At 40.1% G+C, this 26,744-nt stretch overlaps 4 protein-coding genes and 1 long non-coding RNA gene across 7 annotated transcripts in view; 1 reads left to right on the top strand and 4 right to left on the bottom strand.

Annotated features, from left to right (window-relative positions):
• Positions 1–4,326, top strand: part of LOC104945467 (uncharacterized) — a 7,467-nt gene extending 3,141 nt beyond the window's left edge. The window contains exons 3-4 of the long non-coding RNA XR_798341.1: positions 2,970–3,194; positions 3,362–4,326. This is a non-coding gene — a long non-coding RNA (uncharacterized lncRNA). The remainder of the gene's footprint in view (positions 1–2,969; positions 3,195–3,361) is intronic.
• Positions 4,327–5,007: 681 nt separating this feature from the next.
• Positions 5,008–6,257, bottom strand: LOC104945466 (homeobox protein Hox-B1b). The gene is made up of 2 exons (XM_010771144.1): positions 5,597–6,257; positions 5,008–5,343 (listed from the first exon to the last, which is right to left on the bottom strand). The coding sequence occupies exons 1-2, from the start codon at positions 6,159–6,161 to the stop codon at positions 5,033–5,035; spliced, it is 876 nt and encodes a 291-aa protein (XP_010769446.1). The 5' UTR covers positions 6,162–6,257; the 3' UTR covers positions 5,008–5,032.
• A 1,211-nt stretch (positions 6,258–7,468) lies between these two features.
• LOC104945465 (homeobox protein Hox-B3) lies at positions 7,469–16,410 on the bottom strand. Of its 2 annotated transcripts, XM_010771141.1 has the most exons (6): positions 16,338–16,410; positions 15,606–15,688; positions 14,142–14,365; positions 10,802–10,953; positions 9,379–9,745; positions 7,469–8,142 (listed from the first exon to the last, which is right to left on the bottom strand). In XM_010771141.1, exons 5-6 carry the CDS (start codon positions 9,641–9,643, stop codon positions 7,577–7,579), a joined length of 831 nt encoding a protein of 276 aa, XP_010769443.1. In that variant the 5' UTR covers positions 9,644–9,745; positions 10,802–10,953; positions 14,142–14,365; positions 15,606–15,688; positions 16,338–16,410; the 3' UTR covers positions 7,469–7,576. The 2 variants fall into 2 exon arrangements, with proteins under 2 accessions (XP_010769443.1, XP_010769444.1); XM_010771142.1 differs by lacking the exon at positions 10,802–10,953.
• A 2,516-nt stretch (positions 16,411–18,926) lies between these two features.
• hoxb5b (homeobox B5b) lies at positions 18,927–20,478 on the bottom strand. The gene is made up of 3 exons (XM_010771140.1): positions 19,887–20,478; positions 19,265–19,532; positions 18,927–18,976 (listed from the first exon to the last, which is right to left on the bottom strand). The coding sequence occupies exons 1-2, from the start codon at positions 20,476–20,478 to the stop codon at positions 19,285–19,287; spliced, it is 840 nt and encodes a 279-aa protein (XP_010769442.1). The 3' UTR covers positions 18,927–18,976; positions 19,265–19,284.
• A 664-nt stretch (positions 20,479–21,142) lies between these two features.
• hoxb6b (homeobox B6b) lies at positions 21,143–26,619 on the bottom strand. Of its 2 annotated transcripts, XM_010771139.1 has the most exons (4): positions 25,980–26,619; positions 23,033–23,429; positions 22,015–22,044; positions 21,143–21,924 (listed from the first exon to the last, which is right to left on the bottom strand). In XM_010771139.1, the coding sequence occupies exons 2-4, from the start codon at positions 23,334–23,336 to the stop codon at positions 21,668–21,670; spliced, it is 591 nt and encodes a 196-aa protein (XP_010769441.1). In that variant the 5' UTR covers positions 23,337–23,429; positions 25,980–26,619; the 3' UTR covers positions 21,143–21,667. The 2 variants fall into 2 exon arrangements, with proteins under 2 accessions (XP_010769441.1, XP_010769440.1); XM_010771138.1 differs by lacking the exon at positions 25,980–26,619 and having other exon boundaries at positions 23,033–23,667.
• Between the last annotated feature and the right edge of the window lie 125 nt (positions 26,620–26,744).

Below are 26,744 nucleotides of genomic sequence, written 5' to 3'. Positions count from 1 at the left end.
TTTCTCAGTCCAGGGGACAAATAGTAAAGCACCCATGCCTGTCTTTCAGGCTCTGTTTGTCTTTATCTGTATTTCAGAAAAAGGAAGTGCTGTTTGAGGCTTGAATTAAGGAATGTGTGCCTACAATTATGTAAATTGGTCAAATACATTTCGAGGAAGACTCAAGTAGAGTGAATTGGTTGTATTCATTGTACCTGAGGGGGAATTTGTCTGGGGCACCATGCTACAGTCATTTGTTTCACATAAAGAAATACGTGAAATCTTAAAACACAAGAGACCTTTGACCATACATTTGATGTTTGACATTGGCACCTGTAGAATTAAAGTGCTAAGTGCTTAAATGCTTGTGAATTCAGAGCAAGAGATATCATAAAAGTTCAGCAGCGTTTGAGAGACTGACACAAACGTTAGTTTTAAGCGGTTGGAGTTGCACTTTGGCACACATCATCTTTTTCCCTCCTTACAAAGGTTTAGAATTCCAAGAAGAGTGGATGTTGAAAGTCTGCAATGATTTTTGTTGCTTGACTTAGTTACAACCATTAGTTTTACCTCAGCATAAATCATTCTGTAAGAATACATGTCTCTTTTCTCCAACAGCTAATATCTCACGTGTCAATTGTTGCCCTAATTTAAACAGCCTATTCAAACCCTTGATAGTAATAGAAGGTGGCTTGGTTCTTAAGGGTCTGTTGTAAATGTTTGTCTTGCTCGAGGAGATAAAAAGAGGTAGTTTACTTTTCGGATTTCCTCAGAATCATTGTATTCCCAACCCACCCATTGCTCAAACATATGTCAGTGTAGGGGGCTTTTGGTGGCAGCGAAGTAGAAAAGTGATGATAGATTGAGGACACAAAAGACAGAAGAGCAAATGTGTTGCGCTAAATCTACAACCTTCAGTCAGCCTTCATATTGACTGACTCGGAGGGGTTGCCTCAACTCAAATCAATGTTAGCCCTGAGAGCATTGAATAGAAAATCATTCAAATTGTATTAGGTTAGGATATATGAGCCATTTCCAAATATTAACTCAGCATTATTTGAGGTGTCTGTTAAGGGGAGCAGTTACAGCTCGCAGTGCGTCGACTCGACTGATTGATTACAAACCTCTATTACATGTGATATATGAATGTATGAGAGGGACCTATTTTTCATTACCAAGACATCGTCCCTAGAGGCAGTTGTTAAAGAAGAATCTATGAATTACCCCCCTGGAACAACTGGCCCTTGTCGTGAGTCGAGGAGAGAGGAAAGGGAAGGGGAAAGGAAGGGGAAAAGGGAAGCGCACTATTGATGGCGCTGGGATTGAGAGACTGGAAGGACGCCAGGAGATGCTTGTGATCCTGCACACCGCCGCCGCTCCCTCTGTCCAGTTAATTGGAATACAAAGCAGAGCAGGGTCGATGAGAGAGTGGTGAGGACGAGGAGGGGAGAGGAGGGAGGGAGGGGAGCTGCTGTCTGTCTCCAGCTACGCTCAACCTTCACTGCTCGCTGGGAATTGACTGGGGAACCAGCAAGCGAGACCGACACACTGTCACTGGTAAAATGAACTGTCACCTTGCATTTCTCAGCCTCCTGGCAGCATCGAATTGGCCGCTTTGAACCATGTGACGTGACACTGATTGAGTTCTGGTTTCCCCCCCTCCTGGGCTCTAAGAGGAAGAAGCCAGTTTAATTTCAAGTGTACAGCCTCGCCATGCAAAGAATCCATGCACTCCCCGGTTTGGTTCGAAACACCAAAACCTTTCATGGGCCGCTCCATTCTTCCTCACCACCCCTCATTATTTCATTGTGCTGCTTCGTTACGCTGCCTCTCAGCTAGTCTTGTTTTTCTTACGGCATATAGTCATGGCGGTCTGACAGGCACACAGAGGAGGAAAACTATTAGGGGTAGCCATTTGGATCCTGGAGGCAATCCCAGGGAGTATTAAGACGTTAACCCTGGCCAAGTCACTTGTCTCTCTCAGTTACTATGCTGATGGAGTGGGGAAAGGATGCAGTCGCAGGGGGGACCCAGGAGGCCAGGGCTTCAGGTCGGCTGGCGCTTCCAGATCCAATAGAGCCTGACTCAGATGGGGGATGGTTGTCAAGAATCTCCCAGTCTGGGCTAAAAAGAGCCTCAGTGCCATAACAAAGGAAGAAGAGAGTGTGCCATTCATAACCGGGCAGCATTTCTCCTCAAGGCTTCATCAGAAGAACTGTGGAAATGAAATGATATTGGTCGAAAGCGACAGTAAAAATCACATATGTGGCTGTTCATGGTTTCTTTAGTGTCTTCTAATTCACAACACTGTCCAATTCTGATAAAAGTGCTAAAACGTATATTCTCGTTAATAATAAACACATAGGGAATCGGAATGCATTTTCTGCATGTTTAAAATGTTCAACCTACATTTTTTTTCATTTATGACTTTTTTTAAATCAGTTTTTACTTCTTACTAATGCTCCTACAATAAGTCGATCAGAAGTTAATCAGAACATTTATTTGCGGCTATTTTGATGAATCATTTATACAAATTCAAGCACAACTGACCAAATGTAACGATTCCAGCTTCTAAAAGAGGAGAGTTTGCTGCTGTTAATTGTCTTACATTATAGTAAATTGAATACATTTGGATTTTTGACCAAAAATGAATTGTGATTGGCTATTTTCTCTTTTTTCTGGTGATTTACAGTCTAAACAAATTCCCAAGAAAATAATAAATCAGCAAATTATTGATATCATAGACAATTGTTAGTTAGTTAGTTTGTTAGTTAGTTAGTTAGTTAGTTAGTTGCCTTCCAGCATGATAGAAATATGACATTATGTTTTATTCCTAAAAAATGTTTTATAAATAAATCAGAGTATGGTCGATATTGCTCTGTATCTTCCTCTTCAATTGATGCTTATCTCTGCGTCTTGTAAGCATATTAGAGTATGTAGTAGATAATGTAGTTTGATAACATAAATGACTCTTCTGCTGTATCTCTTAGATCACCAACCCCCCGGTATCCCATGAATACTGTTTCTAGTTTCCCTTTGAAGCCCTGGGACCCTGCAGAGTGACATGCGACAGAGGAACTGGTCGAAAACCAAGGAAGTGAGCATGGCAATAGACTTGTAAAAGAGCCAGCAACAACTGCCATCAGCATGGGGTACAAACAGCACTGGGTTGACCTCAAACAAAGTGCAGAGGGAGGCGGGCCGGCTAAACATGTGTAAGATATCTGAGGAGAACATGCCGGACGCTGTCTATTAATAGACCTTGTGTTTGTGCACTCTGCAGTTCGTTTTTCTATTATTTTTCTGACCATAAATGATCTTCTGTCATGTCCCTCAGTGTTCATTAACCACTCTCTCCTCCTTGCCCTACATTCCCCTGCAGAAGGCGAAAAGAGCTTTCCTGATCCGAAGGTGAAAAACATCCTCCTCCTCCTCCTCCTCCTCTTCCCCCGGACTGGAACATCTGTCTCCGTGGTGTTGGCTGCAGTGCCGACTCTGACACCTCCAGATGGAGGACCCGCTGGGAGCGCTGAGGTATTACCTGCAGAGATGGCAGGGATCACACCTCTGGAATGAAGTCCCACACTTGTTTTCAGCACCGTCCCCCTCTTATTGTTGTTGAATCTGTCGCTATTCACCATATCGATTGTCACCTTGGCCTTGCGACTCTTCTAGAAGCTTTTGGCTGTTAAAGAAATGCGTGACAACAAAACCTCTCAGCCCCTTTTCTAATTTACAGTAATGGGCCGTATGGTATTTCAACTGTAGCGTCTATAAGTGGAACTGCATTCATTTTTAATATAGTTGCTCGAGAACTGCTTGTGGATATATTTCAAATGATTGCTGTTTTGTGTTTCCTACAAACACAGGGTTTTTTTCAGAGGCCCTGAACATAGCAGTTTGAATAAATCAGAGCTTTGACTAAATGGGGTTTAATCTCTGTAGTGTAAATATCTAACGCAATACCTACAGAAAATCTTAAGTATGAGAGGCCCTCGAGTTGACTTCTCCGAGCCACTCTTGGTGTCTTGACAGATTGACTCTGCATTCATTTGTGCCTGAACTCTGCGTGAACCTCAGCTTTAGGAAAAAGGGCACCAACAGGCCGGTGCTGCCGGAGCAGAAACTCTGTGTGCGCAAACTTAACACCCAGTGCAAATATTGGAACTGCTGCCCCTTCACCATCAACTGAAACTAGGTGGTCAGCCTCAGCAAACGTTTATCTTGAGCTGAAGTCACAATGAGCACTTGAATGTCAAACAGTCAACTTTTTCCTCTGATTTAAATGAAAATCTGGGTTGTTTGATTTTACAAAAGTATTAAAAATAAAAGTGGATGTCATTGCGACTTGTGCTAACTATCTTCAACAGAATTTGGGTAACAAATCAAGGGTGAGACCTGGCTCCCTGGAGTTTGTTGTCATGTTTAGAGCCCCTGGAGGTATTTGGAGGTGAAAAGGTCACTGGGAACCACCCCATGTGCTGTGAAAGATTCCTCTTGTCACATTATGCAAGGGGACTTTGGTGAGACTATTAATGGAAGTGAATATAGAAGAGAATTCGCAAGAACATTCATATTTAGAACAATTTATTATATACATGTATTTTTTTTAAAACAAGGCAAATATTTAAAAGGGAGCACATAATGTATAAAAATTAAAAGTTTGAATCCAATAACCAGCATTTCTTTTTACATAAAAAGCTAATTAAACTCTTTTTTTTCATTTCATAAACTTTATTAAGCTAAAACAGTTGTTGTAAAAATACCCTGTAAATAAATAGTGCAAACAATGACACTGAGTAGTTCAGTGCTTCAACACAAAACAGCATGGGCTTATGATGAGAAGGCTACAAGTACAAAAGCGGATGAAAAAACATTTTTAAATGTTTCTCAGAATCCAATTCAGCAATAATCATTGCACTAGACACATACCCTGTAAACCTCACAAAGTCCACATGCCCTTTTCACAGTTTTTCTGGAATGGTGCGACTGAGGGAGAGAAGTGGAAAACTCCTCAGGCCTTTACAGTCATATAGTTTTTTTTAAAGTTACATCATGGTTTACTTTCTTTCCCTTTCCCCTTTGGAGAGGTTTCACTGCCAGAAAGTGTCTCTACAGGTGCTGCTCTGCTGACCAAAACGCAGCCCAGCTTCTCGCGTTTTTTCTGCTTCATCCTGCGGTTCTGAAACCAGATTTTCACCTGCGTCTCGTTGAGCTCCAGGCTCGCGGCGACCTCCACCCTCCGTGGCCGAGTCAGGTATTTGTTGAAGTGGAACTCTTTCTCCAGCTCGGTCAGCTGCTTGGTGGTGAAGTTGGTGCGGATCACGTTGAGCTGGCCGGGAACCCCGAACTCCGAAATGACAGCTGTGGAGAGAGATGGATGGATGATGATGGAGTGGAAAAACATGGAAATCATGACGCTGAGGCATAGATGTGAATGATACATGTGAGGATGAATAGAAAGATGAACGAAACATTAGTTGCCAAATACCTTTAAAGAACTATTTAGGTATTTATCAGTTAAATTGCGTTTTTACGCACTGTGAGTAGCCTACATTTCAGCTGAAAAACCATTGGGTCTCTAACTTCTAGCTCTAATTTTTCAAGTTGAACATACCTGTTTTAGGTGGATTCCTCTTCACTTTCATCCAGTCGAATGTTTTAGAAGCCTCCTCTACATGCTCCAAATCCTTCTCCCTGCTTTGGCTCGGTAACCTTGTGTAAACACTCTCTGGATACTCTGGCTGCCTCTGATCCCCGTTTCCAAAGTGTAGATACTGGCCGCCTGTTACAACCCCAGGCCCACAACTGTCCCCGGTGTAAGGAGCCATGTTTGTTCCGAGGGGGGAAACCTGCGAGTGGATGAAGCTCCGGTCCTGCTCGGGCGCCAGGCCGTACTGGTGATGTCCGTACTCCAGAGGTGACCCATACATAGTGTTCCCCGACGGGGTTGCAAACTGCAGATCCAGGTTGACGTTTGCTGCCTGGTGGTGCAGAGGGAGGCTCGGGGGCTGGTGTGGCGCAGAAGGAGCAGGAACTAACCGGCCGTCCGGTACGTAACTATCACTTGTTGCGCACGAGTTGGACGACATGTATCCATGGTTTAAATTGTGGTATCCGGCCTTGGCACTGAAAATATTCGCCCCCCTGTTACACACGGGGTAGTCTAAGTAGGAGTTCATCCTGGACTCTGCTTTGGCCTTTTGTTTGTTCACAACCGATCAAGACTGAGCAGTCATTAATCGCTGCTCCCTTTGCCCTAACCTTCTAGGTAGTATGTCAAAGCTGTAAAAGTGCCTACCACCCTCATATCACCTTCCTGACACACCATGTGACCCGCGAAACGCCAATGGCGAAGGACCTACAGCACTCTGTCAAGTCTGCAGGCTCGTCCATCAAACGGCTCGCATTTACATGACAAATGCTTCAATCAAACTCGCTCATCCATCTGATAAGAACACAAACATCAGGACACATTTTCAGACTAAGTGTTACAGAAGCTCTAAATGACAGTTATTATAATATGGATAAGTCTTCTAATGGCCTCCAAAGACAACAAAATAGAGCATTATGCATTATAATTAACATGAAAGTGAAAAAATGTAAATAGACTGTTGATTTAACCAAAACTAAATGCCACTAAAGGCGTACACAAGTAATAATACGACATTTAAATTATGAGTGTGAATTTTTCAAATAAATATCTTTAACATTTTATTTTATGGCTAATATGCTGTTTCAACACATTTTGTATCTGTTGGTTAGAAATTAAGCTTATTTTCTTTTAATTTTGGAAAGGACATTTCGACCTTAAAAACTCGCTGGGATTTTTTTCTAAACACACATATGGTCAAAAGGCGTTTTGGCTTATTACCATACATTTCTCCGGCCTCTCGTCAACAGGAATCCTGCAGACAGGCTCTGACTCAAAGGCAGTGCAGTGAATTCAGTGATCCATCATGCGCTCTTTTTACAGATTGACAGCCTGTGTGGCCCACTTTGCCCATAAAAGAACAAAAGACACATTTAAGAACCATACAGCCTTTTTTTTCTGGCGTCTCTCTAAAGACACCAAGAGACTATAATGTAATATCTTCCAAAAAACCTATCGTGTCCACACTCACCCGTAAGTACCCTGTAATTAAATAAGAGTGAATGTTATGTTATAGACCTCAAGTGCTAATTATCTTTAACAAAAAACTGTGAAAGTTGCCATTTATTCCAACACTTTGGTTGCTTTACAGTCGTCTTTTTGTATACTGGCTCTAAGAGGAGTATTTACTTAGGAGACTTTGGTGTAATCTCAACAAATTGCGTTTATTTATGTAGCTGAAATAACAGCCAACATTTAAATCAGGGCTGGATGTGTGAACAAAATATTTACAAAAAGCCCATGCGTAAACGTAACACAACATTTAATTAAAAATATAAATAGCACATAAGCCTATACAACACAAATAAATAAGACTCATATTTAAAATAATTCGTCCAATAATTCATATAAATAAATAAAAAGACAAGCTTCAGAACAGATCAGTGGATTATTTTATAAATCAAATGAAGAATGTTTTTGTGAAGAATGGAGGACATGTGTCTGCTACAGATGAGTCAGTTTAGGAGCTTGCATGATTCTGTCCTGAGTGCATCTATGTTGGAAATATGACCCGTTAATATCCTCATCTGGGTCTGTTGTGCGTGAGTCGGTGTGCGTGTCGTACTGCATGTTAAACTGCGGGCGGTGCGTAAAGCCTGGAGCGGGATATTTTGAGTATTCTTCCGGATACGCCGGCTGGGCCTGGTGTTGTTGGGACTTGAGCTGAGGGGAGGCCGGCTGGTAATCCCCGCCCAGATGGACATAACCCAGGCTCGACAGAGTGGGGCTGCCCGGGGCGGAGGGGGAGGACGGGGGAGAGCAGGAGGAGGTGAGGCCCTGCACCCGCTCGTCCTTCTTCTGCTTCATCCTCCGGTTCTGGAACCAAATCTTGATCTGCCTCTCGTGCAGGTTGAGCAGGCTGGCCATCTCCACGCGCCGCGGTTTGCACAGGTAGCGGCTGAAATGGAACTCCTTCTCCAACTCCACCAGTTGCGCGCTCGTGTACGCGGTGCGCGTCCTCTTGGAGGCCGGGGGCGCGCCTGGACACTTCTCTCCGACGCTGGTGCACTCTGTGGTGACAGGAAAATAAATGTTGAACTGGTTGTAATGACGAAGAGGTTTGTTTTTCTCTTTTGTTTTATTAATGATTTCCAGATCATTCTCAGTTTTTTTCTTTGCCTGCAGTCACTCAGTCTGCTCCTTATTTACTGTCAGTTTGCTGTTGTATTACTCGACTCTGTTGTTCAAAAAGCATGCATGATTCATCAATATAAGGTTAAATAAATAATAAGACAAAAAACATAATACAAATCCACAATCACAGGGTGAGAAAGAAAGGTAAATGATAGCCAGAAACCAAACAAAAATCAGGTAAGCCATGGTTGTTTACAAGGGACAGAGGTTGTGGTGTAGCTAAAGATTTGGTGCGTATTGTTGCTAAGATTAGTCGACTAATCGATTAGTTGTTTATAATATTTTTATTTAAAAACATCAGAAAATGCTGTTGTCACCCTCCCAGATTTCCCACGTTTTCCTGTTTTATATCACCTTAAAGTGAATATTTTGGGCTCATAGACCGACAAAATAAGACATCTAAAGACACCATCTTGGACTTGAAACCTGAAAATGGGATAGACATTAATCTTTTGTTTCTGCCATTTTACAGACCAAACGATTAATCCTTGATCTGGACATTCATTTCCAGATAAATCGATAGTAAAAATAATTGTTACTTGCAGCCATAAGATGACAGGATAGGGAGAGGAGGAATCTCAGATATTTCAAAAATGGTGAGCAATGGATCATTAGCTGACGAAAGTGGTAAGGGGTGGATATTGGACAGATTTATCATTTTTATTTGAATCTAAATTTAGATTAGGAGATTGTAAAGGCCTCCATCACCAGCCTGCTTTAAAGGGACTGATTATTATTCCGCCTTATATAAAGTAAATTATATTTTAAGAGAATGTGAGCTACATATTTTTTATTTAACCCCAATTTTGTATTAGTTTTACTGTGCCCTTTAATTTTTCATTACATACAGTTCTGTTTTTTCTGTTTTGCTTAATAAATGGGGTGAATGAATATGTGGTTAGGATTCTGATTAATATAATGTAAGCTTAATAACTAAACTAATGTGTTTGTCCTCGACTGTATAGCTTCATAGGCACCTGACCTTTTGAACCTGAAGAGGAGAAAATATAAATTAATTTCCCCCATTAAATGTATGAGAGCTCGTTAAAGGGACATAGATGAAAAGGCCTCAATTGGAAACAAATGCTGTCTCTTCTTCCACTCATACAGACCTGCGATTCTCCTGTCGTGTTTCTGATTGGAGGGTCTGGACTCTTTCATCCAGGGGAAAATCTTTTTGCTCACAGGAAACTTTTGCAGTTTGGATCTTCTGCGCTCAAACGTCTCCACTTGCCCCAGTTGTTGTTGTTGTTGTTGTTGTTGTTGTTGTTGTTGTGCGGCTGTGCACCCGAACCCGCCGACAGCCTCCAGAGACTCGCTGAAGAAGAGGTCGTCTTGATGCTGCTGGATGTTTTGTGTCGCCCTGCCTTTCTGCATTTTTCCATTAAATGTGCACCGGGGCCCCCTTTGACCTTCTGACGCAGCGCTGGCAGCCAAATGTCACATGGCAGGTTTCCAGAGAGCCCTGCAGCTTCTGGCCTGAGAGGATCCAGAAAAAAGACGGAAGAAAATCAGGGAGGAGACCACATGATCCATCTTATCAACTCAATAGTAGGCTGACATGAATAGCGAGCCTTCCGTGGCCTGAGAGGCACATTAAATAAGAGTTTGGTGAAAATACACCCTGAGAAAAAACACCAATAAGAGAAAAGTCTTTACAATTTGTAAAGAAATTAAACATTGTCTTTATATTTTCCCCCTAACACTAATTCAGAATGCACTGGCCTACAACCAGTTTTCCTTAATTTTTGTATTGTGTTGTAATGCAGATAAAATAAGCCCAAAAAAATAAGATTTCAGTTTATTAAAACGAGATTAGTTAGGGGGATTTCTGTTTATCTTTTAAAATAGTGAGATATTAAGGGTACCAAAAACAAATATGCACATGAATTAGTCTAAGGATAAAAACACAGACATAAATAGGCCCACCAAAATAAATTATATTCTATTATAAATTCGTAAAATATTAGTTTTACTAGTTTATATATTGTATATATATATATATATATATATGTTTGTGCTTTCTCAAATTAGATTAGATGAGAATAAAGAAATAACAACCTTTATCATCTTAATGCATGATCCTGTCGGCAAGTATTTTTTAAAGGGACATTTTTTTAAAGATCTTATCACAATCTACTAAAAATCTCATCAATCTCCATCAAACACAAAATAATACAGACGTCCATTGTGCGCCGTGTTCGGCCGTGTTTCTGCGCCAAAACGCGAAATAAAGGAACAAAACACATCTGATTCAAAATCTTAATCAAACGCAATTCAACGCAACATAATTACTAATACGCAGGAGTTTCGGTGGCTGCGACAGAGGCACTGAGAGAGAATAAAGTCTGGAGGCATGCAGCTTTATGAACTCTGGGTGAACCGCGGCTTGGAGTCAGGCTCGTAAATCATAAAGACACATAACCCAGTCCGCGGCACAACACCCGGCTGCCTTACCTCCACAAACTACATTCATCCGGCACTGAAACAATGCTCCCCGCAAACAAACACACACCAGCTTTCTCTTGTTCTCACCTTTCTTTCCTTTTTCCTTGATAACCTCCCCAGATTCGAATAATCCTGCAGAGAAAGCAGCGGCTCTCTGCTCGCATTAGATGATGATGATGTGGCTTTGGATGCCAGTGGGGTGAAGCAGAGTGGACAGTGTTCCTGCAGCTCACACCGCCCTGCATAGCACACAATGTCAGCCTGTGTGTGTGGGAGTGTGTGTGTGCGGGGGAGAAAAACCTTTCTGCTGATCATGCAAGCTCATATATGGAAATAGCATGGCTGTAATAAAGAGACGCTTTTCTATATGGTGAAATGGCAATTATAGCAAGGTGGCCAAAAAAGGCTGAATATGTTTGCCTTTAAAGCGCATTTTAAGTAGATTTAGATAAGGGAAATTGTCTGTTAAAAAAATGCCTCCCACTATCTTAAAAAAACCTGCTATATTAAGTTGTATTTTCCCAGTTGTGTGAACATACAAACATCTCTATTTTCGTCCTGGGAACTCGTCCAGAGCTGTTATAATAAATTCAAACATCCCCTTTAGGAGCTATGCCAGCAGATGCAATAAATTACTCCGGCAAAGAAAAGCGATCAGTATTTAGTCTGGATTTTTTTTTTTTATTACACATACAAAGTGCATTACGTCTCCTTTGTGTAATGAGATTTTTTTTTGTTTTCTAATTTAAATGAGTGAGTCATTTTGAAGCAGTGAAGGGGAGACAGACAGTGGTCAGCAGCAGCGTCCATTAAAAAGCTGGTTCTGTAATGAGGCCTTGGTTTGTTTTACACGGTGACCATCAGACTGCTGCAGAGCATCGATCTGTCGGAGCTTTGATGTCTCATCTTCATGTTTTGCTCGATCGCTTGGATTGGCTCTGAAAGGTAATATTTAACTGAGTGGCGTTAATTAATGCTAATGAACATCTTTGATCTGTGAGCCGTGCACACAGAAACATTTGAATATAGAGTGACCAGATCTGTTTCAAAGTTTTACACGAGCTCCATGCTGCAGCTGCACCATGAGATCTAACTTTAAAAACAAATGATTAAAATGTCTCAATGCCACTTTATTAGGTATACTGGCCAGTGGTGTACACAAGTATTTATGGTACTTTTACTTTACTTGAGTATTTCCATTTCCTGTTACTGTATTCTTATACTCCATTACAATTCAGATGCAAGTATTATACTTTTTACTCCACTATCTATTGGACGGATTACCCTTAACATTTATAATAAACATCTGATATATGATATTATGCAGTCCTATAATACTAATGACATACAGTATCTCAAATTGGCTCCAAAAAGATAAACATGCAACATTGATGTAATACTGATTATAGTTCAAAGATGTGTCTGAATTGGGCCATTCTGCACATTGAGTTGTTTTACTTTTAGTACTTTAGCTACACTTTAAGTAATATTTTGAATCAGGTCTGTATTTGTACACTGTGCCCTTTGACTTCTTGCATAACTAATGCAAATAATCCAATGCAAAAATACATTATCAGTTAAAGGTCCACTTACTGGACATTTCCTTTTTCTAAAGCAGTCACATATTGTAGGTTTTGATTGGAGTAAACAGCAAAGACAACTGAGCTTCCTGGTGATGAAAACGCAGTGTACATAATAATCTGACATGCACTGGTAGAATGTATCAATAACAACAACTACAGTGTGCCACTTTGACTTACTTTGACTGTACTTGAGTATTTCCATCTTACGCTATACTTCTACTCCACTACAGTTCAGTTTGAATGACATTTTCATTTATTGTTACAGATTCGTTTTTAAAATTAAAAACAAATAATGGCCTATATGATATTATGCAGAACTACATCGAACCAGTAGTGTCTCAAATTGGCTCCACAATGATTAACTGCAACATTAAAATGTATTTGTTGGTGGGATTTGTTGTTGGTAATACAATATATTATAAATCTGCAGAACAAATACTTGTAGTCATGATATAGGAACATTTTGCTGATTATGCTTCTGCAGTAGTGGACTGTAAGTAAATGTACTCAAGTACTGTACAATTTTAAGCTGCTTGCGAGTATTTTGTAGTTTCTGCAATAGATTTCTATTTCTATTGTATTGTGTATTTCTACCCGAATATATTTATTTGTTCTCTTATAACAGTATAAATCAAAGTTCACCTTTACCAGGTGCAACATTAAATCAATAAACACATTAATGAATTACAAGCTAATAATAAAACATATATAACAAAAGGCTTCAAGAATGTACTTTATCTAGTACTATTACTCTTGGTATATTTGCATGCTAGTATTTTGGTACTTTTACTTGAGTAACATTTTAAATGCTAGAGTAACCCCTTGCACACGTACATGTGACATAAATCTCTCTGATAGGCTAAAAGAGCCATGTGAATACAAAGAAAATCAGCATTAAGTGCGGTGTCTTAAAACTGTCTAAATGGTGCAGTGATGTATGGGGCAGCGGAGGAGAAGATGCAGACTGATATGATAAGTCAGTGTACAGTATAAATATAAATTCATGTTGGATCCCTGCGGCCTGCAGCGGCTGACAGTTATTATTCAGATATGACAACATCCCTGAGCTGCACTTTACATCCCATCTTCATCACCCCAGCGAGCTCCACACTCTTCAGCCTGCCTGTCTAATCTGTGATGGACACGTACACCCCCACCCTCGTCCTCGCCCCACAGCCCCCCACTACCTCCTCAGCCCTCACCCAGCCTTTCAGTGTGCAGGCCTGCTGACAAAGCTCTTGTCAATTAGCTGCAGGAACCACGTGTCCACAAGGAGGATGTATGCCTCTGAATTCATTCATGGACAGTTGAATCAACAGTAGGAGCAATGTCCCACAGCTCAACAACACAGCAAATTAAAAAAGACACTCTAGACTTTAAACAAATATGGGTTTAAAGGGCAAAAAAAGTTACATTTAAAAGTTACTTTGCGAAATGAAAGTCATAAATAAACTACATTTGAAGGGAGCTTTAATGTGAGGCCTGTACAACTCTACTTTATTTAGTAATTATAAGCATTGGTTTAGTACCAAAACTGTAATATCTGCTTTATAACAAATGATTTATCAGCAGATGTAATTGTTTATTTAAGAATACTGTATGTCATCAACTGTAAGTGTATAAACATAATGAATGATAATAAATGCACAGTTGTAATACTAGCCTAAGTTATAATAATATATAAATACTGTTAATTATTAACACTTCATTGAGTTATACATGCTTACAGTAAAGCGTGACCTACATCCACCTAAGTGATTATTCCCTCTCACACACACACACACACACACACACACACACACACACACATAGCCAATTAAACATATATAATTCAAAGAGCTTACTTTTCTCTTTGGATCTCATCTTCTCAGATTCTCCGTCCTGTGTGTTGGCTTGGAGCAGTTTGTTGGGATCCTCCTCACATTTCCCTGGAAAACTAAAACTCCTCCTCGACCATACAGGCGGTGCAGGCAGTGAAAAGAAGATAAATGATGTGCCGAACAATGGCCCACATTCAAGGGCCCGTCCTGCAACTCTCACAGATGTCATATTCTCCAGCAATGTGCTGCTAGAAGAGAAAAAAAGAAACATAAGAGACTCAACATTTTGTATGGACTCTGGTGAGGGGCCTGCAGGACTCCAGGCACAAAAACAGCACACATTTCCCACCACGTCTAACATGCCATACAGTGATTATTGCCAACATTAAATAGCATTTCCTTTGTCTTTAAATGATGATTATGTTCCGCTCGAGGTGAAGTGTCATCACCTACATACTCCCCAAGAAGCGAATTTGTGGCTGCTGCTATTTTTACACAAATTCGGATCTACAGGGTATATATAGGTGACAGGTGGTCAGCACAGGAGGAGCTGCAGCTTCTCATTTAATATCACACATTTGAAACCAGCACACTCGATTCAAGGAATTTAGAGCTTTTAAATGTCATCTTATCTCTCTCAACTTTAACGAGACAGCCCTTATAAAGAGTTTATAACATACTATTAACAGCTTTATTAATGGTTAGTTAAACATGTATGTGTTACAAGAAGAGTAGAAACATTTTGTGTTTCCAGTTTTTGAAAAAAGTAGTGGTGGTTATCCTTCTCAATTTGGTTATAATAATAAGCTCATAGGGTTATGACTGCCTAATAAGCCATAAATCTGTCATTATGAATGTTAATACAATCATTAATACGTTTTTCTTTTTTAAATTTTAAAAGTCCTCAATAAAGGAGTTTATTAAATTAAGTCTGCATTTAATAATGTGAATAAGCCGTTAATAAAGAAGTACAATTATTCATTTCTGCACTAATAAATGTTATTAAGTCTAAATAAAAGGTAACAATCTGAGGTACAATATTAGGTTCACCACCTAAAAGGTTTTTATTTATGGCCTTTAGCAAACCTTAAGAATACTTGGTCATGGTTTATTACCCAATAAATAAGTTTTTGTTGACAGCTTTTTGGTGATAGTTATTAAAAACATGTTATATCCCATATCTCAGTATGCTAGGGGTTTATGGTCTTTAACCTTGTTGGTCATATAAACTGAGTGTTGTCTCCCGTTAAGCTCACAGTGCAGGAAGAAATACTCAGATCCTTTACTTAAGCAAATCATGTCAAAATCCACTATTAAAGTATTGCATTCCAAATCTTAAGTAATGATTTTCAACTAAATAAATACTCCAGTATTCCACAGAAGAATGTACCAGGGATATATGAAGACATCAAACATACTAGTTTCTTTGCATGAATGTTATTGCAGCATGTTAATGTTGGAGCTGCTCAATGGAGCTGGTTGGAATACCTTTTACCCAGTGGTTCTCAACCTAGGGGTCGGGCCCCTCCAAAGGGTCACCAGATAAATCTGAGGGGTCATGAGAAGTTGAACTGATGAGGAAGAAGAAAAAACAAGTCCTGTTACACAAACGTATATTTATATTCTGTTCATTTATATGAAATGTTACATTACCTGACCTTGTTTGAACAGTTATTAAGTTGGAAGGGGACTGCTAACACCATGGACATTTGTTAACTGGTCTTAAAACAAAAAAGATAGGAACCACTCGTTCATTTGTTTACATTGCACTTGAAATAGATCCTCTTTTCAAGAGTAAAATCAGGTGGGGAAATTCTCAAGAAAAAAAAACCAACTTGTTACACCGCTTCTTTCCAGTCTAACAAAGTGAGAGAAAAACAGTTTAAGTGAACAAATTACATCCGTGCACTCAATATAATAATAAGTGCAACAAAATAAGAGAACAAAATATATTTATGTTTGTTAAAAAAGCCTCATCTAAGACATACTATGATACAAAATACTGTTTTCTTCATCCACATCTTTCTGTGCCATGGAACTCTATTCTAGTGTCAACTAAAAGCGAAAAAACAAATCAATAGCTCAGGTATGATTGTTTACATATCATTATGAGGCTGAACTCCAAACAAAGAGACAAGGAACAAATAGGTTCCATTCTCAGCCAAGAGTGCAGGATTAAAGGTTAGTAATAAAGAGATGATGACTGCTGAACAGGCTCACACTGGTGTTTCTGTGTTGTGCTCTGTAACCTCCATGGCTCTAATGATAGCAGCCTGAGCAGAGAAACCCATCCATCATCCACCTGCTCGGTCTGAGGCGCCCTCTGCTGGCAAAACCCCCGCACTGCACCTGCAAACAGCTCAATGCATGCACTGCCAGATGTTGGGCATCCATGACACGAGAAACTGGCCTCACAAAATAAACAACCAAGGTGACATTTGTCTCTAGCGAATTCCATTATTATGATCTAATGAATGCATTCATTTCCACGTGAGAAGTAGTCTATTCAAAAAATGTTATTGGCAATAAGTTATTTTATGTAACAAGAAAAAACACATTCTTTGTCCATTATATTTATTTGTATATAACTGATTTTTAAATGTATTGTTTACACTAATTGAGTTGAAACAGAAGCTGCATTAGTAAACAGTGATAACACATATTTTATATTATAGACAGAACCCATAAGCGATTTAAAATAGTGTGTGTGATGCATTATGGTGCCTTTTTATTTACTATAATAGTAAATAATCAGTAATTTAATATGTACAATAAATAATAGGACAACATACAGTATATGCACCACTTTGTATACATGTGTTCAAACTATAAATAAAGTCAGAGCAGAGAAAAAATAAATTCTGGTAATTTTACGCATTGTGTTTGCAGTGATTTTCACCCAAAACCTATCTAGTCTATAGAATTTTGAATATAACAGGAATTTAAAAAAAGATTGAAGTACATTCTCTTTTGTGCAAAACACAGGCTTTTTCCCTCTCGGTGGTGACAGTGCAAAGTATGGCAGCAGAGCTTCCTGCAGTCCGTCTACTGACCCAGCGATGATCCCCGCCGCCATGAATTATGCATGAGATCCGGCTACAGATTACCCCTATCAATATGCAATACTCATTACGCTGGTTAAATTGCCACTTAATAGTTATGAATATGTGGAAAATGTCTGGGACCCATATAGCCCACCACTGGTTTTTAACTTTTTTTTCTTTTTTACATGAAATGAGTTTGCACAAGTTTCACACAACCTTTCGTTTCCTGGCGATAATATCATTAGTTTTTATTAGTCAAATACATATAAGCACACACATGGACATTTCTTTATGTTAAATCAGTGAAGCTTGTGTCCAGCTCTGGGGTGTCCGAGACTTCACCTTTGGCCGCTCGGTGACTCGACACTTCGGGATAAATCACTGCTGGACTCGCTCAAGTTCGCTGCGTGTCAGCTGCATAAAAGCCAACAGTTTCAGCCTTAAATACAAATTATTGGGTTCTTTTTATTCTGCAGAACATTTTGTCCTTTGGAATGTAATGGCGTGTTCCATTATTTATTTTAAACAAGAAACTTTAAAGTAGGATATTGCTTTACACAAAAGAGGCCTTTAAAGCCTTTGTTTCCAAACATTTTCCAATAAGTTTGTTGAAAATATTGGAATTGTCTAATGATTTTTTTTCTTCTTCGTGTAGATGTGTTGAAGAAATCAGGATTTTTTTTTTTCCTAATAGTTTCAGATTTTTTAAATGTTAAATTAAGAGATATTTAACACACTTCAAAAATACAATTATAGCAGCCACACTATTTGTATAGTATTATTTCCCAAGTTTTTCCAGCAGCCTAAACTACCTAAACACAACTGGACACTTCCTCCCCTGTCCAGCCTTTCCAGTCCCATCCATGCAGTTAAGCCGTCACTTTCATTCAAGGTTGTGAATTATATAGTACATTGTCTACTCCCCAAAACCATAAAACCAACTTTATGGACCTCACGTGACTTTTCACAGTCTGTAAGTAATATAGGTCTATACAATCTTTGGTAAGGGGGATTTTTACCAACTTCAGCCTGGCCTATATGCCTGTAAACCAAAGCTTTTGGGGGATTTTATCAGCAGCATATTCCCCACATGGCAAACACGCATCTCGCTGCAGAAGAGTCAGAGGAGGTAAGTTTGAAAAAAGTTAGATATTTAAGTTTTTGTGTCACTTGGTGTGTGCTACAAAGAGACAAAATCTCCTCTAAAATGTGTATTGTTCGTGTGACACATTTATAATTCTCACAAGTTAATCATTAAGTTAAATTCGGGTCAGAAAAAGTTGTTACGCAGCTGCTTAAAAAACAAAAAATGGTGTGACTTACATGTGTTTTTATTCTAATTGATAATAAAGTCTAGACAAGCAATTTGAATTGAGAAACGTTTATTTCCAAGCGCTATGAGTTCACTTACAAATACAAAAAGCTTATTGGCGAAAAAAGCTTACATCACTTGCCTATCCACAGAATAACCCTTTGCACAAAAAATTGATCACATTGACAGGTTGAATACATTTGCATTGCTCAATAATTATCCTAAACAATAATAATAATAATAATAATAATAATAACAACAATAAGCGTTGCACAAAATATTCCTAAAGCTACACAATTGGCTTGAATGGATGTTGGCCACAAGATCAAAAATAGCAGTAAAACGTACACTAAAGCGCTTTGAATGGCCCCGGAATACATTAGGTTTACATTCAATGAAGAGCAGCATATGGTTTGGAAACTTCTTTTTTTTTTTAACTGTACAATGAATTTACTCCTGTTAGACCGTCAAGAAGTCACAATAAAGAGCTCAAGTTGAAACACCTTCAAGAAAGAGTGAGGAGGGAGGGAATGATAGATAGAAAGAGAGACAGAGAGACAATTAATACCCCCAATAATATTTACATCTTATTTTCCACATCTAAGCTATATCATAGTACAACAAAAGAACTAAAAATGGCATTTTTTAAAGACCACAGGATACTTATTTTTCTATCACAATAGCATGCTGAAAGGTGCTGCGCTTCCAAATAGCTTTACAGTACTCATGGATTCTTTTTTTATCATTTATTTTTTCTGAATTATTATTATTATAATTATTTTTTGTTTTACCTTCCCCCCAAAAAAGTTATTCAGTTGTGGAAGGCGCTGCCTCCTGTCACCAGACTCATGCTTTTCAGTTTATTGTCCTTCTTCCACTTCATCCTGCGGTTCTGAAACCATATTTTGATCTGTCTTTCGGAAAGACACAGGGCGTGGGCTATCTCTATCCTCCGCCGCCTGGTTAGGTACCTATTGAAGTGAAACTCTTTCTCCAGCTCTAGCGTCTGGTACCGGGTGTACGCGGTTCGGGCCCTTTTCCCATCCGGTCCAGTCATATCTACAATTTTTACAGAAAAGCCACACAGTTAGCAACTGCACTGCAACAACAACAGAGGGTCTTTAAATGTGGCTTCACCATGAGGATGCACAGAAGGGTCACAAGATGGGATGATGCAGAGGAAGCATGCAACCAACACGACACTTTACACACTTAACTGTGCATTTCTTATGTCAAAAGAGCAGCCTGCACACATTTGAACATCCTCTCTCATACCTGCACCCCCGTGTTACAAATACTGTCCTTTTCTCAATCATCCACACCAACCAGCTCACTCATGCAACACTTGACAGATTTACGATCAGCGTGACAACCTTCCAAACTAAATATTATTTAGAGGCAGTAAAAAATTACCATGGTTTATGTGCAGTTTCCTCATCCAGGGGAATATTTGTGGGGATTGGCAATCATTTGACGTGGGAGTGGAAGAGGTGGCGTTGGGGTCCTGGTGCTGCTGCGCCCGAGGAGCCGAGCTGGAGCCCCCGCTGCTGTGCGCGCCCTCCTCGGTCTCAGAAGCGACCGTGGCGTCCTCTATCTCCGTGAAATGAGCGTTGTTGTTTTTGTTGAGGTTGTTACCGCTGGAGGTCGAGCTCCGGTCAGATGGAGGAGAGGGGCTTTTTAGTTCCAGCTGCTCCCGGCTGGCCGTGGCGCACGACGGCGGCACCGGATCTGGAGACGAGAGCGAGCAGTTGGGAGTCTGTCTGTAGCGGGCGTCCGGCTCGAATCCCCGGGCATCCTCTCTCACCGCACCGAAGTGGCCGCCGTTGTTGGTGCGGTTCACGGTTAGGTCCATGCCATTGTAGTTGTAGCCGAAAGACCCGGAGTGCATGGTGCCAGGGTCTCTGAAGGAGCCGTTCACAGCGCCGTTAGTCCCATAATTTAGTAACTGATAGTCGGAGCCATTTGGATAGCGCCCTGAGAACGAGTTTACAAAGTAAGAGCTCATTTGCTTGGATTTTTAAAGCCTCGATTTGTAGATCTTTGTCGCTATAATCCTGTGTGCTTGCACGATTTATGGATGCAATCATGAATTATAAGCAATGAAGCCCTACTGTACTTTGCCAGGTATGCGGCCAAATATGGGAGAGCGTTCGGGAATCACGTGCCTTTGTTGACCAGTCGTAAATCCTCACTGATGACTTCAAGAGGTAATTCATGCTCCATGGTTACAAATGATGACGAAATAATGGTCGTTAGGCTCCAGTCAATGGTGCCTCCCCGCTGCGCCCCGAGAGCCGCGCAGGCAGAGAGCGCCATCTTGCGGACAGAGGAGGTATCACTCCACCAGGACGCGCTGTCAGGCCCTAAAGTCATCCATCATTTATGTAACGCGCTCATAATATAGGCCACAAAAGGCTCAGGTAACACATAACAAAGACTTATCAGCCACACGGCCGTAGAGAGTGTCAAACTGGAAATTATTTTAATCTTTACGCAGGTTTTATGTGTACATGAGGGCTTATGTTATAGCTTATTGTGACTACAGGAGCAGTTAAGCGCCCGATAATAACAATGCCATGCCTTTCTAGTTATAATAACAATAAGTGTCGTTTTCCATATGTATAAATGACGCCACAAGATTTTCCAATATACATCAAAAAGCCTTTATTTCTATGTACAATTTCCTAAACAAAATATTGCACACAATATCCAGATGTGCATTGACCACAAGGTGAACGACAATAAATAACATGTAACATTTTTTTGTATCTGTACAAATGTTAAGTGTTGATGGCACAGCTGTAAACAGCAAGACTATTATTATTATTAGAAGTATTATTATTATTATTATTATTATAGGACAACTAACACCACAAGATGTACAATGAAGGACCAAAGCTTCTTTTAATGTCATACAAATAATAATAAAACTCAGTAGGCCTACGATAATGAGGTAACAACATTGTCAAAAACTAAAACACTAAAAAAGTATTTACATTTTGGCGGGTTTTGAATAGTCCCCTAAATAAACACGAGCACAAGGACAAACAGAGGAGGACCTGATGGCAACCTAATGCAGACATTATCACCGTGCAGAAACTGAAATACAGTCTATCACCCTACACGTCTCTAACATGGGATTTGCAGCACTTTATCTACAAAGAAATACATTTTTATTTGTAGGAGGGTGTCCTTTAGCTCTTCTTCTCCGCCTGTTCCTCCTCCTCGGGTGTCTTTGAGGGGTTCAGGAGTTTGTTCTCCTTTTTCCACTTCATCCTGCGGTTCTGAAACCAGATTTTGATCTGTCTCTCCGTCAGACACAGGGCGTGGGAGATCTCTATCCGGCGCCTCCTGGTCAGGTAGCGGTTAAAGTGGAACTCCTTCTCCAGCTCCAGAGTCTGGTAGCGGGTGTAGGTCTGTCGGCCCCTGCGGCCACTGTTGCCAAATGGACCTGGAAGACAAAAATAATGGAATAAAATCATGAATTAATTATGAAACGTCTGCTTTAAGTGAATTTCGAAAGTATAGGAGAGACATCTACCTGAGAATGCTGAAATCTGTAGTGGTGTGTCTGAAAGAATACAATAAAGTGGTATTTCAGATATTTGGTGTATTTCAACTCAAAACAACAGGCTTTTAACATTGAAATATAATAGTTTGTTGTGAAATTAGTGGGAAAATATAAAATAAATAATTAACTTTACTTTATTGTAGGATTTTTTAAATTTTCTCCTACAAACAGCCCACTACATTTTACCAAGATCACATGATGTAACGCAGAGAGAACTCAAAGGATTATATTCCTTTACACAAATATAATAACTATATTTTAACATAACACGTCTTAATAATACACATAAGACGCTTTATAGAGGCTTTAAAATGATATTTACAAATGTTTTACTTTAAAATAACCTAAATGATGTCATCACTATATAAGCTACTCTGGGTTGTAGCCTTTATTGTGTGAACTGCGTTGTGCGTAAAAGTGCCCTGACGGTGTATTTTCTCCCTTACTGCAGCAGTGTATTGGTCTATAAAATTACAGTAAGGATGTACAGTCAGAGTGAAACTGCGCAGTGAGGAACAACACGCATAAAACGTCACGTTTTATTTTTTAGATGTACTCTTAATTTTTGTATTGGACATTTAATCGCTGCTAGAAGTGTTTCTGCGATATTTAGTATCCCTCTAAAAATGAAAAAAGGCCCATTCCGAAGATGCCATGTGACACTTAGCTTTAAGTTGGAGCTCCGCTTGTGTAGGCCAAGTCTGTGTGGACGTGCGTGTGTGTGCGCGTGCCGTAGTGTATGTATGTGATGATGATGTAGCAGCCAAAGCCCTGAAGGCGCACAAAGATCCGTGCGCAATCACAATAATATCACTTTGGGCTCAGTAATGGCGTAATTATTTGATGTTTCTAAGTTGATTACATATTAGCGTGAGCTTGGAGCTCGCATACAGCTGACAGGTGACTTTGTGCGGCTCGGGATGCTCGCTCCATCACGCGGAGAGCTTTTACCTCCAGGCTGCGTGTCAACAACAGAGTTTGTACTCACCGGCGGAGCAGGCGTTCATCCTCTGCATCCACGGGTAGATGAGGGTGGAGGACTTGTCGTCGATGCTGCTGCCGCTCATGCTGACAGTGTGCTCCGAGCAATCCACTTTGCGCTGCTCCTGCGTGACAAACAGCGGCTGGTCGTCGCGGTGACTCGAGAAAGCGCACGAGCCATCCGCGTCCTTGTAGAAAGTCCCGACCGGGTTGTAGTCGCAGGGCGCTCCGCCGCCGGCCCTCCCGTAGATGGCCGCGGCAGCTGCGCCCGTCTGCTGGTAGTAGGAAGCCGGGTAAACCTTCTCCTGCATGTTGGCTGCTCCATATGTGGCCGCGTTGGAGTAGTGTCTTAACTGATCGGTGTATCCCGAGGAATATAACGGTATCTGACCCAGGAGAGAGTCCTGTCCTCCCGGCAGAGACACGGGAAAAGTTGAGTTAACAAAATAGGAACTCATTGGGTGGACAACGGGGTGTATATACTCCGGAGGAATATGATTTGTTGTCTTTTATAGTCCAAGTGGTTTTGCCATTACTTTATCCGAGATTTGGTTTTTGCTGAAAGGGGGGGTTGTGAGGTGCCACTGAATACAGAGGGGAAGTGTACCATCTGATCAACCGCTGGCCAATCACCGCCGTCTGTGTTTGCACTATTGCACCCATGGGGGGCTCTTGTTGCGCGCAGGGGTCCCCGATGAATCGAAATGAAGCGCTCGAGCCTATCTGTCTTTACGCACGCTCACGCACACAGAGAAGCAGCTCATAGAAATACACTTTAAAAAAACATGCTACATTTTGAACAATTAGTGGAATAACTTTTCGTTTTATGCAAATAAAGCCCGATAAAGCAGATGGACTCCACTCTATTATAAACTAGCACGCGTGTAAAAACTCCCCCTTTCTCTCTTGCACGCACACAAACACAATGCAAAAAAAAATTACTTTGCGCATTATTTATATTTGCGCACAAATGACTGGCTCTCTCCTCCTCTTCCTCTAACATTCACTTCCATCTTGTTAAATGATTTAATAATTAATAAACCAATCAAACACTGTATCCTTAAGGCAGCAGCCACATTTCACAATAATCCGTGTGAATTAATCCAAATGATGCAAAGACAAAAATAGTGCGTCAATAATGTTTGTTTTTTCACTCATTAAAAAAAAGGTGTGAGCTCTTCCTGATTTCTGATTCAACACCAGCTGTGACTGAAGTCCACGCAGACGTGCAGAGGACACGAGGGAGGACACGCGTTTGCACACTGATCATCATCACCTTCATCGTCATCATCATCTTCACCCACCGTGATCAAGTGGGAACTAGTTTCTCATTTATTTCTTAAACTGTGTGAGTATAAATGTGAGAATTCAGCCTGGGTGATGATTAAGTTCCAATTAATAGATGTGTTTACAAATAGTTAAGAAAATCAATTAGGCCTAGTTACTTTAAGTGTATTATTATTAATATCATTTGTATTATGTTATTAACGTTACTTTTAGTAGCTGTTTACAATGGTATCCTCATTATTGATCAATTAAGTAATATTACTTGCTTATTATTATTAATAACCTTCATATTTAGTGGTGTGTTCTGCTGTTAAAGCCTTATTATGGCCTTCTTAATAAGAAGAGTTTACAGTCCTTCCTTTAAAAACACATTTGTGAATTTGTTAAAGTTGTTATAATTTACATTTATGATTTTTTCCTAATTCATAAAGATAATTTCCTGATTTTTACATAGCTTTAGCTTTGATAAAACACACCCTATTAAATAATACATCATTGAAAATAACGAAAAAAAGCACTGTGTTGCTGGAATAATGTGACTCTTTATTGTTTTTCATTATTTTGAATTCATTAGGAAGAAAAATAAATATTTGATGCATATTAGCTCATTAACAATCCTGATTTTCACTCTGCTGTTGCTTTAGATGCAGAACGCTGCTGATGTTTGTTTTATTTTTGATAATATCCATTTATAAATCATTTGGGATTTTAATGTTTAAATTAAATAATATCATTATTTGGCTACAGTCAGTGAACGCCTCTCCACAGGCCGCAGCCTGACAGCTGCTGCAATTGGGCAAATAAACAAAAAAACAAACAAAAAACACACCCACTAATTATACAACTGCTCTGTCAGAAAGACACACATGCAGTCATATATTTCTACAGGATCACATGGCGTTATATAAGCTCTCATTAAACTGCAGGATCAAACACGACAACACAGAGAAGGGCTGCAGAGGCGCCGGAAATCAGATTCAATGTTTAAAATGCTCATTATTGTTCATAAATTCATGCAAAATGACAAATTGGCCTCTAAAGAGCAAATAGAAGTCCAAAATGATACGGTATTTAGATAAAAAGAGGCGAAACAGCTAGATTCGGCAGCGAAATATCCACTTCTACCACTGTTTTCAAAATATAGCAATAAAAGAAGGCAATATAAAATGACATAAAATAGGAGTAATTCTTCTAGGCGAGTAAAGCGTGGATAGATAAAGCAGATTTTTAAGAAAAGCGTGAATCGGCGGTATCATACAGGGCCTATATGACCATCATCACCATCATCATCGCCACCACCATCATCAAAGTCAAGCCTGTCTGTTTTACAGAAGCCACTCCTGATTATATAACATTTTAAATCTTCAAAAGGCCTCACATTTGCAACATGCAGGTTTATTTGCACACATTTTATCGCACAAATATCGCTCTGGCTCCAGCATGTAACGGGTTACACAGCCAGATCAGCAACTGGTTGTGAATACCACACAGCGTACGGAAGCACCGAAGAAGATTCTTTTGGATAATTGCCATTTCTTAAAGACTGATCTTCCCATTTGCAGTAATATAAACAGCAGGCCTACAGTGACAGTCCAGCCACAACAGAGCAGCAGCGGCGCACTTGTGTGGAGATAATCGCTGGCATATTAGAAACATGGTGCCCTTACCTTTGTTGATAATCCATCATTTCCAGTGTGGCTGCCACTCCGCGCAAAACTCCTCTCTCCTCCTCTCAAGTATTTTCCCCCACGAATCCCCTACTTTGTTCAAGTGATTTCATGGAAATAATCCCACCATCCAGGGCTGTGATGATCCCTCATTTCCCCCCGACCATATACTGTAGCTACACAAGTATAGGCTACAGCCACATTAACATGGCGCACATAGCTCCTTCCGTCAATTTTTGGTAAAAATACGCACGTCTCACAACAAAACTGCGTACGCGTGTAGCATAAACAAAGAGCCAAGAAAAAGGTTGTGTTACTAGTGTTAAGTGAATGAGCGGTGGAAAACAGCAGCTGCAATATAACCTCATGGGAAATAAGTTCCCATTCTGCTGTCCACATGACCGCCAGCGACCAATCCCCGAGCCAGGCGCGTCGTAAACTTCCAAGGCAAAGTTGTAAATTTTCATAAACAGCAGCCGTTTTTGTGCTTCAGACATGCTTTCTCATCGCCATCTTTATTTTCTCCAAGGCCGGACATGTTGGGATTGGATGCAGGATTACAAGGGAAAGTGTAAATATGTGGAAATGTGAAGGTTTAAGAGAGGTGGAGATTTGTTCTGATGTGTTCGAGCTTCTGGTTTCTGACTAAAAAGGTCTGTACAGCTTTGAATTCTCCTAAAATAACAACTGTAGTGTTATCTGCTTGTTTAAAGACTTACATCAGAGTATAATATACTATTTTGGCGTACATTTGCCAATATATTA

The sequence above is a fragment of the Notothenia coriiceps genome, unplaced genomic scaffold, assembly GCF_000735185.1.
Source record: "Notothenia coriiceps isolate Sejong01 unplaced genomic scaffold, NC01 NC01_scaffold00009658, whole genome shotgun sequence".
Lineage (NCBI taxonomy): Eukaryota > Metazoa > Chordata > Actinopteri > Perciformes > Nototheniidae > Notothenia > Notothenia coriiceps.
The sequence above is the reverse complement of the archived record's forward strand: the minus strand, read 5'-3'. Positions and strand labels throughout refer to the sequence as shown.